We start from the raw sequence: 16646 nt of genomic DNA, 5'->3' as shown, positions 1-16646 counted from the left end.
AAGCTATTAAAATACACCAAGAAGTGAAGTCCCATGTCCCCTAGTGGGGTAAGAGGCAGATATGCACACCTACACCTGTTTCACTGATCGATTTTCTTTAGGGAAAGTAGGTGATCAGCCTTCTGTGTCCTGCCAGACCAAGACATTTTTTTTCTTCGTCACCAACGGGAATCGAACCTAGGACCTCTCGGTTCTACGCTCACGCGTCAACCATTGTACCAAGGAGGCGGCCTAAAAAATACACCAAACACATACCTAAATGTACAAATAGGACGATTTTAATGGCCCTTTGTTTGAATGTAATGAATATTATAAAATCTAAACGCTAAGCAGTAGATAAACTTAGTCGGGTTGATTAAAATATCGATAATCATAATATTTGAGTTACTATTATTAAAACATGTTAATAATATACAGGGTGTCCCACTGTTGGTATACTAAGCTCAAAGGAGGTAATAGTTTTGCATACGCTAAGTACGTAAAAAATTCTTATAAAATTCCAGACGCATTTTTTTTCAAATATATGAATTCTTAAAACTCTATGTGTACACCCATAACAAGCAATCTGCCCAGCTTTGCTACCAGCACGTGACCGTTTATGATTATGTTTTCATAGACAAAATGCTCACATTAGCGAAGCGGTATATGCCGGCTGCGCGAAGTTAGAGAAGAAAACATGGATTTTCAGGAAAAATGTTTTTGATGTAATTCTGTTGTTTAAGTATTTTTTACGTGATCACTATATGCAAAACTACAAGTCCCTTCGCGCTTGGTATACCAATAGTGGGACACCCTGTATACCTAATAAATATGGGGGCACAGAATTAGTAGCTCACACTAATGAGGGCTAAAAATAAGAAATTACGCTTATAATTACCAACTTTGGTAATTTTTCAAGGTTTAATAAGAGATGTCCTTTTAATGTATTATTAACTAAATATGGTGTTGTGTGTCTTTTATTAGTAGGTACATTTAAATATTCCGTACATGTAATATGTACAATGTACATTGTACATATAATAAGTAGGTATGTATAATATGTATACCTAATAAATACCTACTTGGCACGTCAGTCGTAAAAATTATCATAATATAATGAATAAGTACCTAAATAATTTTGTTTTATTGTCAATGACACATTATTAAATTAATAATCAAACATAAGACGCAATGCAAGAGGCAAAAAATTGATAAATACCAAAAATATAAGACATAGAGTCGTGTAGAAAAGTCATTAAGATATATTATTTTAAAACTTGCTTTATTTTTTGCTTATTTTTACGAGAAAATAAATTTGCATTTCAACATATTATGTTACTCGTTTCAAAGAAATTTGGAAACATCGAACATATTATATCTTCATTAACTTAACCCTAATTTCAAATATGAAATAATAAAACTGAGCCGTGAGTATTTTAACTTAACAATACAATATCTTAATACTATGAGTAGGTACTTAAACCAAAGTAAGATTACATAATTCAACTATCGTGAGCGAAAAAGGGAAAAATGAAGCTAATTAGCCATATTTCATATTCAGTCGCCACATGTCAACGTACCACGGTCACTGTGGCACCACTCCAGGAACGCTATAATACCCTATCTACACATTTTTAACCGATTTCAAAAAATGAGGAGGTTCTCAATTCGGCTGGTATATTTTATTTTACATAATACATTGACTTAACAATATAATATTTTAACAAGACACTTTTGAAATCAAAAAAGCCTCGTTTGTACTTTCCCTCACGAAGACTACATGTCTTAACAATTGTGTTTGTTCACGACGGATGCTATCTTGATTTCCTCGTTTTAATTGCGAAAAATTACTATCGCGTTTCCATGTAATATGATACCTGTCATCTTAGATTACAAAATAAAATACAGATGGAGCATGTCAATCATTCATCGCCCTTGTCAAAGAAAATACGAAATCAAAAACGAATACGTTCCTCCGCTAGTGCTATAGCGATTCTAGTGTCATGCAATACGTCAAAAGGGGTTTGATATTTTAGTAAAAAAATGCTGTCTTGTGATATTATGGGCGTTTGTCCACTACAAGGAATTTTACGGTCCGGCATTCCGATTTTTTACGGTCCGGTATGGCACGCAATTAATCTAAATACTAGCTTGTGCACTATACGTAATTTTACTGTCCGACATTTTACTTTTCCCTATTCCGGATGGTTTTTTGAGTTTACGAGTCGCTGTAGGTATAATTATTTTCGAGTGCCCACTTGCTTGGATTTTACTCTTTTTATTGCATATGCCAATTGAAAGCAAGCTCTTGTTTTACTTTCTTTTAGCTGGCAATGAGATTTGAGAAGTCGGTATTGTTATTTTATATATACACTAGCGACCCGCCCCGGCTTCGCACGGGTGCAATGCTGATACTAATAACTAAATAAACTACAGGAAAACTGTGAACGTTGTATATAAAAACATAGTGGTCCGCTCCGTCTTCGCACGGGTATAAAATATATAGCCGGGCGGCCGGCCGGCCGGCCGCCGCAAATGCTACGTCCCGCAATTTTTAAATCTGTAATATCTTCGAAAATATTCACTTAAATCATACGGTGTAAAGGCCCATATAGATCTATATTAAATGAACAATGTATTGAAGGTATTTAATTGGTTAAGGATTAATGCTGTATTGGTTAAAATCGCATCGAAAATTAGCCATTGTTTGTCGTAAAAAGTAAATGACAAAAAAAAGTTATTGTGGGTTATCCATAAGAGATAGACATATACCATCGCGGACTTTTCTGTAGACCTTTTCAATGTGTATAATACTTAGTACATTATTTTGATAAAAGTCGTAGGGTTCAGCCTGCGTTTGCAATGTAAGCGGAAAAAAAATAATTTTTTACGACATCACATTAGAAACCTCAAAAATAACAGTACTTCTCCACTATTTAACCCATTGACCACCGTAAGGCCCGATCGGGGCGCGACACAATAGATTTTCTATTGTGTCTGTGATTCCGAGGACTGATGGATTAATGGATGTTATTATACATATAAACCTTCCTCTTGAAACACTCTATCTATTAAAAAAAACCGCATCAAAATCCGTTGCGTAGTTTCAAAGATTTAAGCGTACAAAGGGACATAGGGACATAGGGACATAGGGACAGGGAAAGCGACTTTGTTTTATACTATGTAGTGATTGACCAAGCATTGACCTATAATTATTATCTAAGTAAGTGTTGGTAAGTTAACGTTCAAGTGGGAATAGATTTAGCTCCTCGTCACCGATTAAAATAAATAAGTGAAACACGCATTTTAAATCTCTTACGGAACTTTACTTTTTATTATAACGAAGTAATATAATATTTCACCTTCTATATTTTTACTCGTTTCTTGTAAAATGCGAAAACAATCATTTATGATAGCATTATACCGCCAAACTTCCTTGAACTGTACCGCACTGATCCGAGTAAAGACGGACAGGTGCACAAGCAATTCATCGGTTTTTTCATGCCACACCGGACCGTAAAAAATCGGAATGCCGGACAGTAAAATTCCTTGTAGTGCACAAGCGCCCTAAAACGCTGTAAAACTTGTTCCCGAAAACAAACAAAAAGATAAAACATCGTTTTACAGATTTTCTGTAGATTATTTGGCTTATTTAATTTTGTATACAAATAATAATTTTACAAATACGAAGGAATTCAAAACTTCAACGTATGCTGCCAGTATTTTGAAAATGAATTTGCCATTTTTAGGGGTAAAATGGTAAAAAGATATTCGGGATAGTGCTGTTGGATTTTTCGATCGTGAATGTGATTATTTGTATAGTGCAATAAAAGTTCATGGTCATTATTAGATTATTTTAAAAAGCATTATACATTTTTTTGTTACTTTTATAAAAAGCGTCGTTTTCGCTTGCGATTTAATTCATGTGAACACATGATGGATATGATGAAAATAAAATGTCCCGCATTCTCGACTAAAAACTACCGCTATTCGCATTCATATGTTTTGAAAAATAAAAACTTTTTTTAATGTAAGTAATTTATTTAATAAATTTAATGTAATTTATTTAATAAAAATTGAATAAAATTATTTTGTCCATGTATAACTTTAGTAGCTATACTAGATAGGTGATAAAATAATTTTTACAATATTATAAAATATTATCAAAAACCCGAATTTATATTAAAATAAAAATTAAAACATGACTGCTAATAATTTATGTAGCCTACGTCACTACCACCACAGCTACCTTCATAATTCAGATGATTGCAATGACACCTCACAAGTCACAACTCAAAATCGATCCAACAGTTTATACTGCAGGGCGTGTCAAAGAAATATTATACATACATACCTACACTCGAAAAACATAACCCTCTTTCTTCCGTAGTCGGGCAAAAATTTGGGAAATTTTTCATTATCTGGTAACATAACACGCACACAGAAGCACCGTGTACGTACAGTGCAACGGCGAAATGACAGCACACATAGCTTTATGGAAATGACGATAAATTATTCGGTTTAGTTCGGCAACGCTCCATCTGTCTTTTATTTTGTAATCTAAGCCTGTCATATTATTAATTTATATAAGTATTTTATTTCTGACAGGAGAATGTGTTTGACGTATTTATTAACTATCACTAAGGTTATGTGTAACTTTATGTCACGTCTATTGTCTATGTACCTATGTTTTGAAATTTTAAGCTATTTTCACTTGCATAGCTTTTATGTCAGACTTTGAGCGCGGCGACTGAATGTAAAAATTCCGTAAAGAAAAAACCTAACACCCCCCACTCCAACCGGCACAGCGATGCGAATTGCGATGGTCTGCAATAGCTTTAACGCGGCAGTCCTCAAGTGCCACATGTATTTTTTTTGTTACCGCCAGCAAAGATGTTCAATTCTTATGCGCTTGTCATCATAGGGTTTTATCTAGTGTATTATGAAATCTTTCTCCACCTATGTAAATAACAAATTAATTAAACTTAATTAAGTTTTTCAATAATCTAAATCGGTGATTCAATAAAATGCTATAGGTACTTTCATTTGCATTTATTAAAAAGTTTATTATTAATACAGAAACTTTATTGTCATCTAAATGCAAATTATTTACCGTCCATGAAAAGTTGCATAACGCAAACATTTCTTCACGACCAAACACGCTTTAATTTGAATAATTTAATGTCCTTACAAGTTTGATTGCGACTGTAGCAGTACGTATATGAAGCTAATGTGTTAGTTGACAAACAGGTTGGCTGATAAGACTCCACCCCATGTGTGAGCCAAATCTACTTTCACTGTGTGCCATAAACTATAGTGTCCATTGATACACGACTTTATTTTTTATTCTTATAAGTTTTTTTTTTTTGTATTTGGTGTGTCTTTATTTAGATGTAAGACAGTTTGAATATTAGGAAACCACAACACAGATTTTTCGGAAATATTCAAAGTAAAAAATATGTACCTAAATCTGATGATATCTGAACGATACTCTCTGCCATCATTGAATTAAATAGCTGAGACTGCAAATGAAACGGCTGATTCAACCATTAATTACGCAATATTTTTGTTTAAATAAAACACGTCATTAAAAACTAAAATCGCTTCCATTATCATAATTTTACGTAAAATATAAAACTTATTTTCAGATTTATTAAAATATATATTATGTAGAACGTTACATTAATAAATAATAATTACAAAAAATTGATTCAATATTATAACTATGTGTTCTTTATTTTGGCAAAAATTAAAGTAAGTAATTAATAATTATAAATAAAAAAACCGTACCGTATGACAACGGAAACATATGAGGTGATTTGTAGATTCGATCTACACTCATACTGTACCGCTCCCGTTTTGGTATGATCGCAGTACTTAATAAATAATTGCATCCAATTGATATTTTGAGCATTTCCAATGTTCATGAATCATTAAAAATTAAATAAGTAACCTAAATTCTAGGTGTAGTATTTTTTATCGCAGATCTCTATGTTTATACATTTGGTACAAAATTAATTCATACTAGAACTCAAATGTTTCAATGTCACTGAATGTAGCACATAAATCTGTGAAATAAATAATATTTAACTTTTCTTCTGCGTATTTTGTGGAGACCCAAAATCTCTCTCTTAGGTCACACCAAAAGCTCTAAATTTATTCGAACGGGAATTAAAAAGAAATCAAATTCAAAAATGGAACAAGTGTTGGCGCGCTCCAAGGCGCGCTCTCAAACATAGTTCAAATCTCTGAGGTTCAAACTTCAAATAGTAAATTCGCGACGATACGGATTTTAACCACCACGAAAAACGTAAGTTTGTATAATATCTTTATGATGCAAGTTGCGTTAAAAATAATTCGCTTGAGTAACTGCCAATTCGTAATGGATTAAATTATTAATTCAGTTATGAGAGCAGTGTTTTACGATTTTTATTAGATAACAAAGAATTTGGTGCGGTTATAAGGGTCGTTGTAAGTAATGTATAGTTTTATATTTTTATTATACCGGCCCTTCTAGGCCTTGGCGTGGCGTAGTAAAAATGTTATGATAGTTTGTTATCTAGGATGAAATATTGCAGCAATTTGGAACGTAAATAATGTTTTTGGATTTAAAAGCAAATAATAATAAAACTTACCAGATATTATCGATTTCACTTTTAGAATTATTGTAAGAAAACAATCTGTCATAATTTTAATTTGGTTCTGGTCTAAGCACATAATTATACCTAATATAAGTAGGTATGAAGAATGAATATCGTTTTCATTGTCTACCAAAATTATAAATAATTTTTTTTTAATTTTCTGTAGGTATAACTGTTGGGAGTCTTCCTAAAGTTGAGGGAAAGAGATAACTTCTAAGTGACCTTATTTTTTTTAATTTCATAATATGTTGTAATACTTATTGTTTATCAGTAAGGTCAATACGTCACAATTTTTGTGAACAAAGTAAATATTGACGGAACGTAAATGTAAAAAATTGTGTTCGAAAAAATCCAGAATATAATTATTTTTATGAGGAATCTTTTAGGCGGTACATATAAGTAGGTACATATTTAATGTAATTGTCTTCAATATGATATTGCGCAAGCCCAATTTAATTTTCGGCTAGTAATGAACAGTCTATAATTTCAAGGATTGCCAAAATAGATCATGTATTTCTAACCCTTGACATCATATAATATGTATGTAACCGGTTTTCACCGGTTCTAATCTGTCAATTTGACAGTACTTTCGAAAGAACCTTGCAAATATACAGGTGAAGGTAACACGAACTTTGATCTAGAAAGCACGGTTTTTTTAACACGCTTTAATAGCTTCTATATCTATTTATGTTTGTATGTGTAACCAACTTTGGACTCGATTTTGATCCAATTTACTTATAACTTTGGACACTTATCTAGAGACGGTTACGATGCAAGAATTTCATGAAATTATCTTTAACTACTAGAAGGGGATAACGATTTTTTTGCAGAATAGCGCAGAAATTTGTTTTTATCGTTTTTTGTTGTAATAAATCCGAAACATTGTTCGTAATGGTAATATGTGAAGTAGTTTATTGTCTGCACTTTTATTTAGGTACTGACCAAGAAATCTCTATAGATTTTTGTTCCACCAATATAAAGTGTATTTTATTTCCAGACGGCTAACCATCTTCCGTTTTATCTATTTAAGATAATAATTATTCTAAGATCCGCCAACCCGCACTTGGCCAGCGTGGTGGATTATGGCCTGTATCCTTAGCAGTGCCCCAGCAGTGGGAACGTATATGGGCTGATGATGATAATGATGATGATGATGATTCTAATTGCACGCTTTACACATATACATACATTATATGTGTAAAGCGTGCAACGTCAATCAAAGTGTATCTGTGTAAAAACATATGGTTTTTAAATAAATATATTTTTAATTTTTTCATTTTCATTTTCAATTTCCAGATGGCCATAACCTGCGACTGTCCGATGTCGCAGCCGGGTCCCACGCTCGCGGCGACATGCGGTGGGGGCGCCTTCATGCTTTTCATGGGGCTGCTTGAAGTGTTCTTGAGGAGCCAATGTGACTTGGAGGACCCTTGTGGGAGGACTCAGGTATGTTGGTATTTTATAGGGTTTAGAAATTAAAGACTTAGACGTGATTTATTTACGGTAAATCCCGACGTTTCGAAAACTTGATGTTGATGAGAACAGGAACTTATGCTGAAAATAATTGAATGAGATTGTTTTGTACGAGATGTGTGACCTTGCATAGATGAATCGCAATCAGATAAATGTTTTATTTATGGATTACGGTTGTTGTAAATAAAACTAGTATTACTATTCTATAAATTCGCTGTCATTTAATTCGCAAGAGGAATCAATTCAAGCCAGCTGCAGCGCGCGCTTACACCACGTTCCACGTTTTGGATTAATATTCATGTTGTACTAAATATTTTTGAAATATAATTTCACTTCAACTATTATACATAGGATGCTATAACACCCATTGTAAAGAATTTGTAAGCACACTTTCATAATCATAATAAATTAAGGTGTTAGGTATAATTAAAGTCAATTCAGTCTTGAGATCGATTCATTTTCATTGTGCTACAAATTTAGCAAATTTCTTGTTTATAAAATGAAAGATGTTCATTTAAAAATGCTTACATATCACTTGAAACGATTGTCTTATTACACACGGAATAATAATATCTATAGTTAATAATTACTTAATAATAACATAAAATCGTGTGATTATTGTCACCGATCCTTGATAAGTGTACAAAGTTTAAATTAAATCTATCCCTTTGAATCAAAATCTATAAGTAGAAGGAGTCCCGTACAAATATACCTACAGATGAAGCTAAAATTTTTCAAATGCCCAAACACAATCTCCTAAATACTCGTAATAAAATACGAATTTCTCTCAATCATTGCACAACACGAAGTCATAACTGTATCACAATGATTCTTTGGTACGACCGCAGCCTGCGGGTCTCAACCTTTGCCATGATCGTATTATAATCGACAATCGTGGCTTAGTAACGTAAACTATGGAAAACGTTACGTAAAAGTCTAAAAATGGCTGCAATGAGAGAGAATGATCTAGAAGAAAATTTGGAGTCAACAGTGCGTTTCTTGCTATCCTATATAATATTAGCATAATAATAAGTACTGACGATAAGTTTTCAGCTTAGATATGAAACTATAAGACAGCCCACATGTATGTAATTGCCTATTATTGGTTGATTTTGTGAGCATGGCGAGATGTTTGCAAGTCTATTACACGAAAAAAGCGGATCTAATTAGAATTAGGCAGAGGTAGATTCTGAATATAATTAATGACTTATTAAGTACCTACTCTTTTACTTTCATTGAGTTCTTATTACTAACTAGCGGTCCGCCCCGGCTTCGCCCGTGGTACATATTTCGCAATAAAAGGTAGCCTATGTTCTTTCTCAGGGTCTTAAGATTATCTGTACCAAATTTCATCAAAATCGGTCCAGTGGTTTATGCGTGAAAACCTTACAAACCTTTCCTCTTTATAATATTAGTATAGAAGTATAGATAAATTCTGTGCCTCCAGTGAATAAGGGAGTAAGACGAGTTATTCCCTTTGGTTTTTATTGCACCATTGGATTCAGCTCGTCAAAATACACAACATATCAAAAGGTCATATCTCTAGCTGCGTCCTAACCCATTTTTTCGAATGACCCAAACGGTATAAGTAGGGTGTGATTAACGGTATAAGTTACCTTATCCATCATTTTAGGCAATCGCAAAGGAACTATTCGCCTCGAGTCAAAAGTACCCACGAACACAAAGACGTATGTGTAGTTATACTTTTTGAATAAAGACTTAATTCATTTTGTTCCATCAGTCCTAACACTATTTTAGTATAAACGCATTTGTGTCATTTTTCTAACATGAGCATAAAGGAACAACTCTTTTAGTGTCATTGGTTCAAGAGGGTTCAAGTGACGACATGAGACAGTTTGGCATTAATGCCGTGTTGCTATTGGTCTATTTGAATACTGCACGGAAACAACACACACTATTCCTTATTATTTTTAAATCGTTTTTTCAATAAATCTGCAACAACAAATCTTTATATTTTTTAAAAAAGGTATTTATCAGTTAACTGGGGATACTAATATATTTCTATGGAAATTAACTATTTTTTGCAATAGATATTAAAAATACAGATATCACATTAAGTGCATTTAATGATATTATACTCTTTGTTTATATAAATACAGAACGATAATTGAATCATCTAAAAAAAGCCAACAAAAATGTTTATCTTATATTTTCTTCTTATAATTGGGTAAGTTTTTAAAAAATAACTCGTTTTTAATCTTTTTTTAAAAAAAATTATCTAACTACAATAATCAAGACAATAATACTATAGTCTATAATAGTCGCATAAAAAAAAGTATTTATATAGCGTTTTAGCCACTGTGCTTTGATAATTTGCCTTTTTTATAGGAAAAAAATCCGCAATGTCGATACTTCTTTGGTCCTGCATTTTCGTAAACATTTTATGGATACTCTGGTACCACATATTTTGAAAAAATTGGGCTATTGTCACGTAGAGTCTCTTCAAAGTGCGTGCCACAAGTCGTATTTGCATCCAAGGCACGTTCAAATCTGTGCTTAATTTTTTCATAAAATCTTTGCGGCTCATTGTATTTTCTTTATTTATCTACATTATTTTGATATTATATGATATAGAAATTGTTAAAATTCTATATCATGCCGTAAAATATCGCCACTGACCAACTATAACTTTTCCTATATTAACTGAACATACAGGAATATGGTTTTCGGGCTTCTCTTATCTCTTTATAGTGCTTGTATCCTCAATGTATACTACCATGACATTGTGGCGTTGCCACTTTTATTATCTATATTTTATTATCTGTGGCGTTCCGAAACGGAACGCACTTGATCGAATTTTAAATTGATTCGACGATTAATTTTCACTAGGACAATAGTTAATACGCAAAACGCAATACGCAGTTGATACATATTTAATACCAATACTCAATGATTGTCTCCTGCAACCTGTACAGACTAGACTCATTGTGGTGACTGGTGAAACATTGTATAGCATTAACAACATAGTACTGTATTATTGAACGATCGATTAAAGGTTTATTTTACAATCTACGACTTTCATTATACATGGGTTATAACAAAACCCCATAACATATTCGGTTTTACTCCGGAAAACATCTTCAGCCACCCAATCCCCTTGCTTGAAGTCCAAATCCAGCGGAGGACAATAATCGTCATTTACTAAAATTGAAGGCTTTCGTCCTAGTATAAAAGTTGTCTGGATCCCATTTTATACTCAATCTATAGTATAATACTATAGATATCATGTGAAACGTGACTTTGAAAAAAATTATTCAAATAAATCACAAAATAAAAATTTGAAACAATCTTAAAAGTTACGAAAAGCCCAATTATACGTCAAAATGACGCACAACATCCTCTTTACAACCAAATGGCGGAATTTACCGGGATGAGCCAACTATGTACTGCTAGGTCTCGACGGCTAATAAGTTGTTTCTGGATTTTGCAGCGATTCGATGGTAAATATAGAAGAGTTCATACGTCAAATTTACGTAGATTGGACTTCTAGGGTTAAATGCATAAATACCTAAATGTTGTTTTGTTTTTATTATCTAATAACGATAAAAAAACCCGTTGATTTCATTCGTTTTTCAAGCTACGTGCATAGTTTTTCCACTAAAATGCCTCAATTGAGTCATAAAGTACACAAATTTCAAGCATAATAAGTCACATCATTTCTATAAAACCAAAACTGGCAATAATATAAGTCGTGTTGTGCGATTATGAACATAGTGCATAAGGGCATAAGTCCTTATATTGCAAAGAGTAAAAAAAAAATTATGTGAATACATTGAGTTATTCCATGAAGTACTCGTTCATAAGGCAACAACTACAAAAAAATACGAAAAAAGTATATTTATGGGGTTGTTACAATATGTGTTCATATGTAAAAATATAGTCTAACATCATATCTTACACATACAAGCTTAAAATTTTGAATTAATAAAGATTTAGTATTGATATATAGTTTTTTGTCTCTCCTGAAAAGTGCTGTTTTTGAGTTATTCCCTTATTCACTGGAGGCACAGAATTATGTGAACAATCTGCATGTCCATTGATTACAATTTACATTGTGAACTTTTCTTCCGTTATATCCTAAAGAACGGAAATAGTTAACACGAAAATGCACTCAAGACCAAATTAGAGGTGAAATCCTTGTTAGTTCCAGCTGCATTGAAAGCTCTAATATTTGCACGGTTTTGATTCCTATATCTATTATAGCATCGTTTTTTGACTTATTACTATGAAAAAGCATTGCTAATAGAATGCCTTAACCAATATTATATCAAATAATATTTCACACCACTGCATCTAATGTATATTTAGCCATTTTTTGCGTTGCTTCGAAATGGATGCCATTAGACTGTATTTAGTTACCAAATATGGACCTTTGAACTACATTGCAAAACTTATTCCTTAATGATCTTTTATGTAGTAATAAAGAAGAAATCTTTATATAAAGCGACAACAAAAAAGAACAAGGAAACCGTTTCTGTTTTTATTTTGTTTGAAAAATTCTTAATCATTCATCTTTGTGTTTTAATATTGTTCAAGAGGAGAGTGAACAGGTACATTCTAGGGTAACGCGCTCCATCTTAGGCCACATCTCAGCTTACCATCAGGCGAGATCGTGGCCAAGCGCTCCCCTATTGTAGCATAAAAAAAATGTTAGTAATTACATCTAAAACTAAATCTAAGACTAAGTCTAAGTCCACAACGAAAGAAGGGAGAGCCAGCTTTTACTAAATAAATTATTTCTTCTTACAGTACCGTCGTCACATGGACTCTGTATACGACTTTATCGTGGTAGGAGGAGGATCTGCCGGGTCTGTGGTGGCAGCCAGATTGTCAGAAGTGCCTGAATGGAGAGTTCTGTTGTTAGAAGCAGGTAATTATGACGTCACTAATTCACTATCAATAAAATGTTTTTATTTATTAAGCTATTGCATAGCTTCTATCGCGGGCCTTGAGCGCGGGGACCGAATTGAGAAATTCCGTAACGAAAAAACCTCACGCTCCCCACTCCGATGGACACGGTGGTGTGGCTTGAAGGCATAGCATGCAATAGCTTTACCGCGGCAGTCCCCGAGTGCCACACGTCTTTTATTTTTTATTTGTTTTATTTATGGAATACACAACAATAAATGTAGTCTATACACATTAAATTAAAATTTATAGGAAGACATTATCTAATTAAAATACCTACCTACGTATCTAATGTATTTATTAATTAGGTGTACACAACATTCGCATTAATAACATACAATTAAACAAACGAAAGAAAAACATAATTAATGTATACCATTTTTTATTTGCTATTGGGAAAACTGTGAAACTGTTTTGTGGAAGATAAATTATTATTTAATTACCATCTTATCTTAAAATAATTTTATTCAGACCGTTTTATAAACGAAGTGTAGTTATATAAAGCGTACTGTAATCTTGAATTTTAACCTAATATCAACAGACAAGAGAGACAATTTAATCGTGCGTTATCAAAGGATTTGGTCTACATAAAAATAAACTTAGTATATCTCCAATCGCAAACGGCTGACACGACGATATCTGCTTATATGCTATGCTAATTAAGCTATCTGAAAAGAATGCAAAGGATCATGTAAAATTATTCGACTTCAGAAAACATTGGCCAATTAATATTTGTTATTCACACACAATCGAATTGATATAAGGTCACGGTCACCAGTTCAAAGAGAACAGGGTTAAATAATCGAGACAGGAAACAATGAAACACGATACACGATTAATTATTTCAATTTATTATTAGAATTATGATAAGCATTATATATTCTGCCTAAAAAGTTGGATTTTAAAAGCTGGAATTTATCTAAATTGCTGGATTTTTACCGACTATCCGGTTGGCTTGGTTGGACCCTGCCTTCTAAGAGAGAGGTCGTGGGTTCGATTCCCACCCAGCAAATATTTGTGTGATGCACATCGATTTTTGCTCTGTGTCTGGGTGTTCATTATCTAGTAAGTATGTTTCTATAACTCAAGCGAAAGCTTAGTATGGGATCAGATCGTGCCGTGTGTGAAAAATGTCCTGAAATATTTATTTATTTATTTATAAATGTATCTATCAAATAAATTGTACCTACATACAATATCTGTTTTTTTAGGATTTGATGAACCCACTGGAACTCAAGTACCCTCAATGTTTTTAAACTTCATCGGATCGAGTATAGACTGGGGTTACCATACGGAACCAGAGCAGGCCGCTTGTCTTGGGGAAAAAGAGAGGAAATGCTATTGGCCGAGGGGAAAAGTAAGTGATAATATCCATTGTTTTAGCTTTTACGAATATATCTGTCATATTTTACATGTCTTGATATTACAGGGTGTTGGTAAAGTGAATGCCCATGTCCTAATCAGTAAGTCAATAATTCCACAAAAAATATTATGTTATTTTTAGTAAACGATAAAAATGATTGCAACGTTTCGATTTCGTTTTTTATGGATTACCTAAGTATACATGAAAAATAAACCTTCTGGTTTTACAATGTTCCTATTCGACAAGTTTAGAAAAACTTGTCTGAACGTATTCTTATCAACAACCTTGTTCATTACTTCCCATTTTACATGATTGACGTGCACTCATGTATTGTAATTTTATTATCTTATCATCACTTATCATTTTAAACTGTCATTACACAATCAGGGGGGTTAAAATGTGTGGAAAAATTACAGAAATGATTAAAGGACATCATGGAGCAGGTAATAATAATAAGGCATCATGATACGAGGAGGTCGTTAAGAGGGGGTATAAAGCAAAATAGCCCATCTTGAATTGGATGATACGTGTAATATTTAAGACTAAATCTAAAAAATAAAACATATTAATATATCAAATAAAATATATATTAAACTAAGTGATATTTTCGAGGATTCTATTTGATCAAAAACATAAAATATTACAATTGGCTCAATAAAAAAAAAAAAAAGGCGTGTGGCACTGGCATTCGGGGACTGGTCTGCCGCGGTAAAGCTATTGCGTGCTATGCCTTCAAGCCACACCTCCGCGCCCGTCGGAGTGGGGAGCGTGCGTTTCGTTATGGAATTTTTGGATTCGGTCCCCACGCTCAAGGCCCGCGATAGGTGCTATGCAATAGCTAAAAAATCTCGAAGTTACCTATTTTTTTTAGATTTGGTCTTGAATATTACACGTAACATCGTATACAAGATTGGTAGTTTTGCTTCATACCCCCTCTTAAACGATAACAATTTACAGGTGCTAGGTGGTACATCAGTAATGAACGGTATGATGTACATTCGAGGATCAAGACATGACTATGACGAATGGGCAGCTCTAGGTAACGAAGGATGGTCGTACGAAGATGTGCTTCCATACTTCATGAAGTCAGAAGACAATGAGCAAGTTGAGGAAATGGATCAGGGGTATCATGGTACTGGTGGTCCGCTGACTGTGTCACAGTTTCCTTATCACCCACCGCTCAGTCAGAGCTTGTTGAAGGCTGGAGAGGAAATGGGTAAGATTTTATAGGCAAGGCATTCTATTCCATTTGAGTTGATACAAAATTTTATGTAATAAGTATTCAATTTGGGATGGTTACTGTTGGGATAGAATTTTCTTGCGAGTACAACCGAGAAGATTATTTTTCGAGTATTCTGAAGAAAAGTACCACTTTACTCACACTTAAAAATTTACAACAAAAACGCTATTCAGTTAAGCAAACTGTTGCGAAATGCCATTTCGTTATGTCATTTCGAATGTTAACCGACCATTTTCCACTTTTATACTTACTATCTACTGGAAAGACTGCGATGGAAAACTTCTCAATCGTGAATGAAGCAGTTCCTTTCTGGCTCGCTTTTGCACTGTCTACTGCTTTAGTCATATTTATCCTATCAATCTCGATATAATCAGTCCTTAACCCGCCTAATTTTGGATTCCCCTTCTTTACAATCAGTTCCTTTTTTTTCCTAACTAACTTAATTTCGAGCTACCTCCAACTTTAGTAAATCAATTTACCCAGGTTACCAAGTCCGTGACCTAAACGGCGAGATCCACACGGGCTTTTCAATCGCCCAAACGACCAATCGCAACGGTTCCCGGCTCAGTGTGGCCCGAGCCTTCCTCCGACCGGCTCGACACCGCTCCAACTTGCACGTGATGTTAAACGCCACTGTTACCAGGGTTCTGATCAACCAGACAACCAGACAGGCATATGCTGTAGAAGTGAGGAACAGCTTTGGGGGGACTGAAGTTATATTCGCGAATAATGAAATTATATTGAGGTAAATCTATACTTAGTAATATTATAAAGCTGAGTTTGTTTGTTTGAACGCGCTAATCTCAGGAACTACTAATCCGATTTGAAAAATTGATTTGAAAAACTCCCTGATAACTTTCTAGGCAAAATTACAAGATAAGAACATCAGTTCATCATTAGAAAGTTTTCGTCATAAAATCAGTTTAACAGTTAACTTCATCTAAATAATATGGATTCTTATACAAATACCATGACAGTTTAATAACACTATTGCCTATTGTGCTTATGTGTATTTCATTTT

General features: G+C 33.5%; 1 protein-coding gene across 1 annotated transcript in view; it reads left to right on the top strand.

Annotated features, from left to right (window-relative positions):
• The window catches only part of Gld (Glucose dehydrogenase), a 54183-nt gene that overhangs the window by 24209 nt on the left and 13328 nt on the right, over positions 1–16646 (top strand). Inside the window, exons 2-6 of the mRNA XM_090114353.1 lie at positions 7917–8066; positions 12864–12984; positions 14234–14379; positions 15343–15601; positions 16109–16370. Of these exons, the coding sequence (XP_089970479.1) occupies positions 7917–8066; positions 12864–12984; positions 14234–14379; positions 15343–15601; positions 16109–16370 (938 nt within the window). The remainder of the gene's footprint in view (positions 1–7916; positions 8067–12863; positions 12985–14233; positions 14380–15342; positions 15602–16108; positions 16371–16646) is intronic.

The sequence above is a fragment of the Colias eurytheme genome, chromosome 21, assembly GCF_061535395.1.
Source record: "Colias eurytheme isolate Ceu_HAF_F1 chromosome 21, ilColEury1 Martin Lab GWU primary, whole genome shotgun sequence".
NCBI classification, from domain to species: Eukaryota; Metazoa; Arthropoda; class Insecta; order Lepidoptera; family Pieridae; genus Colias; species Colias eurytheme.
Note: the sequence above shows the minus strand (reverse complement) of the source record. Positions and strands in the feature narration are given on the sequence as shown.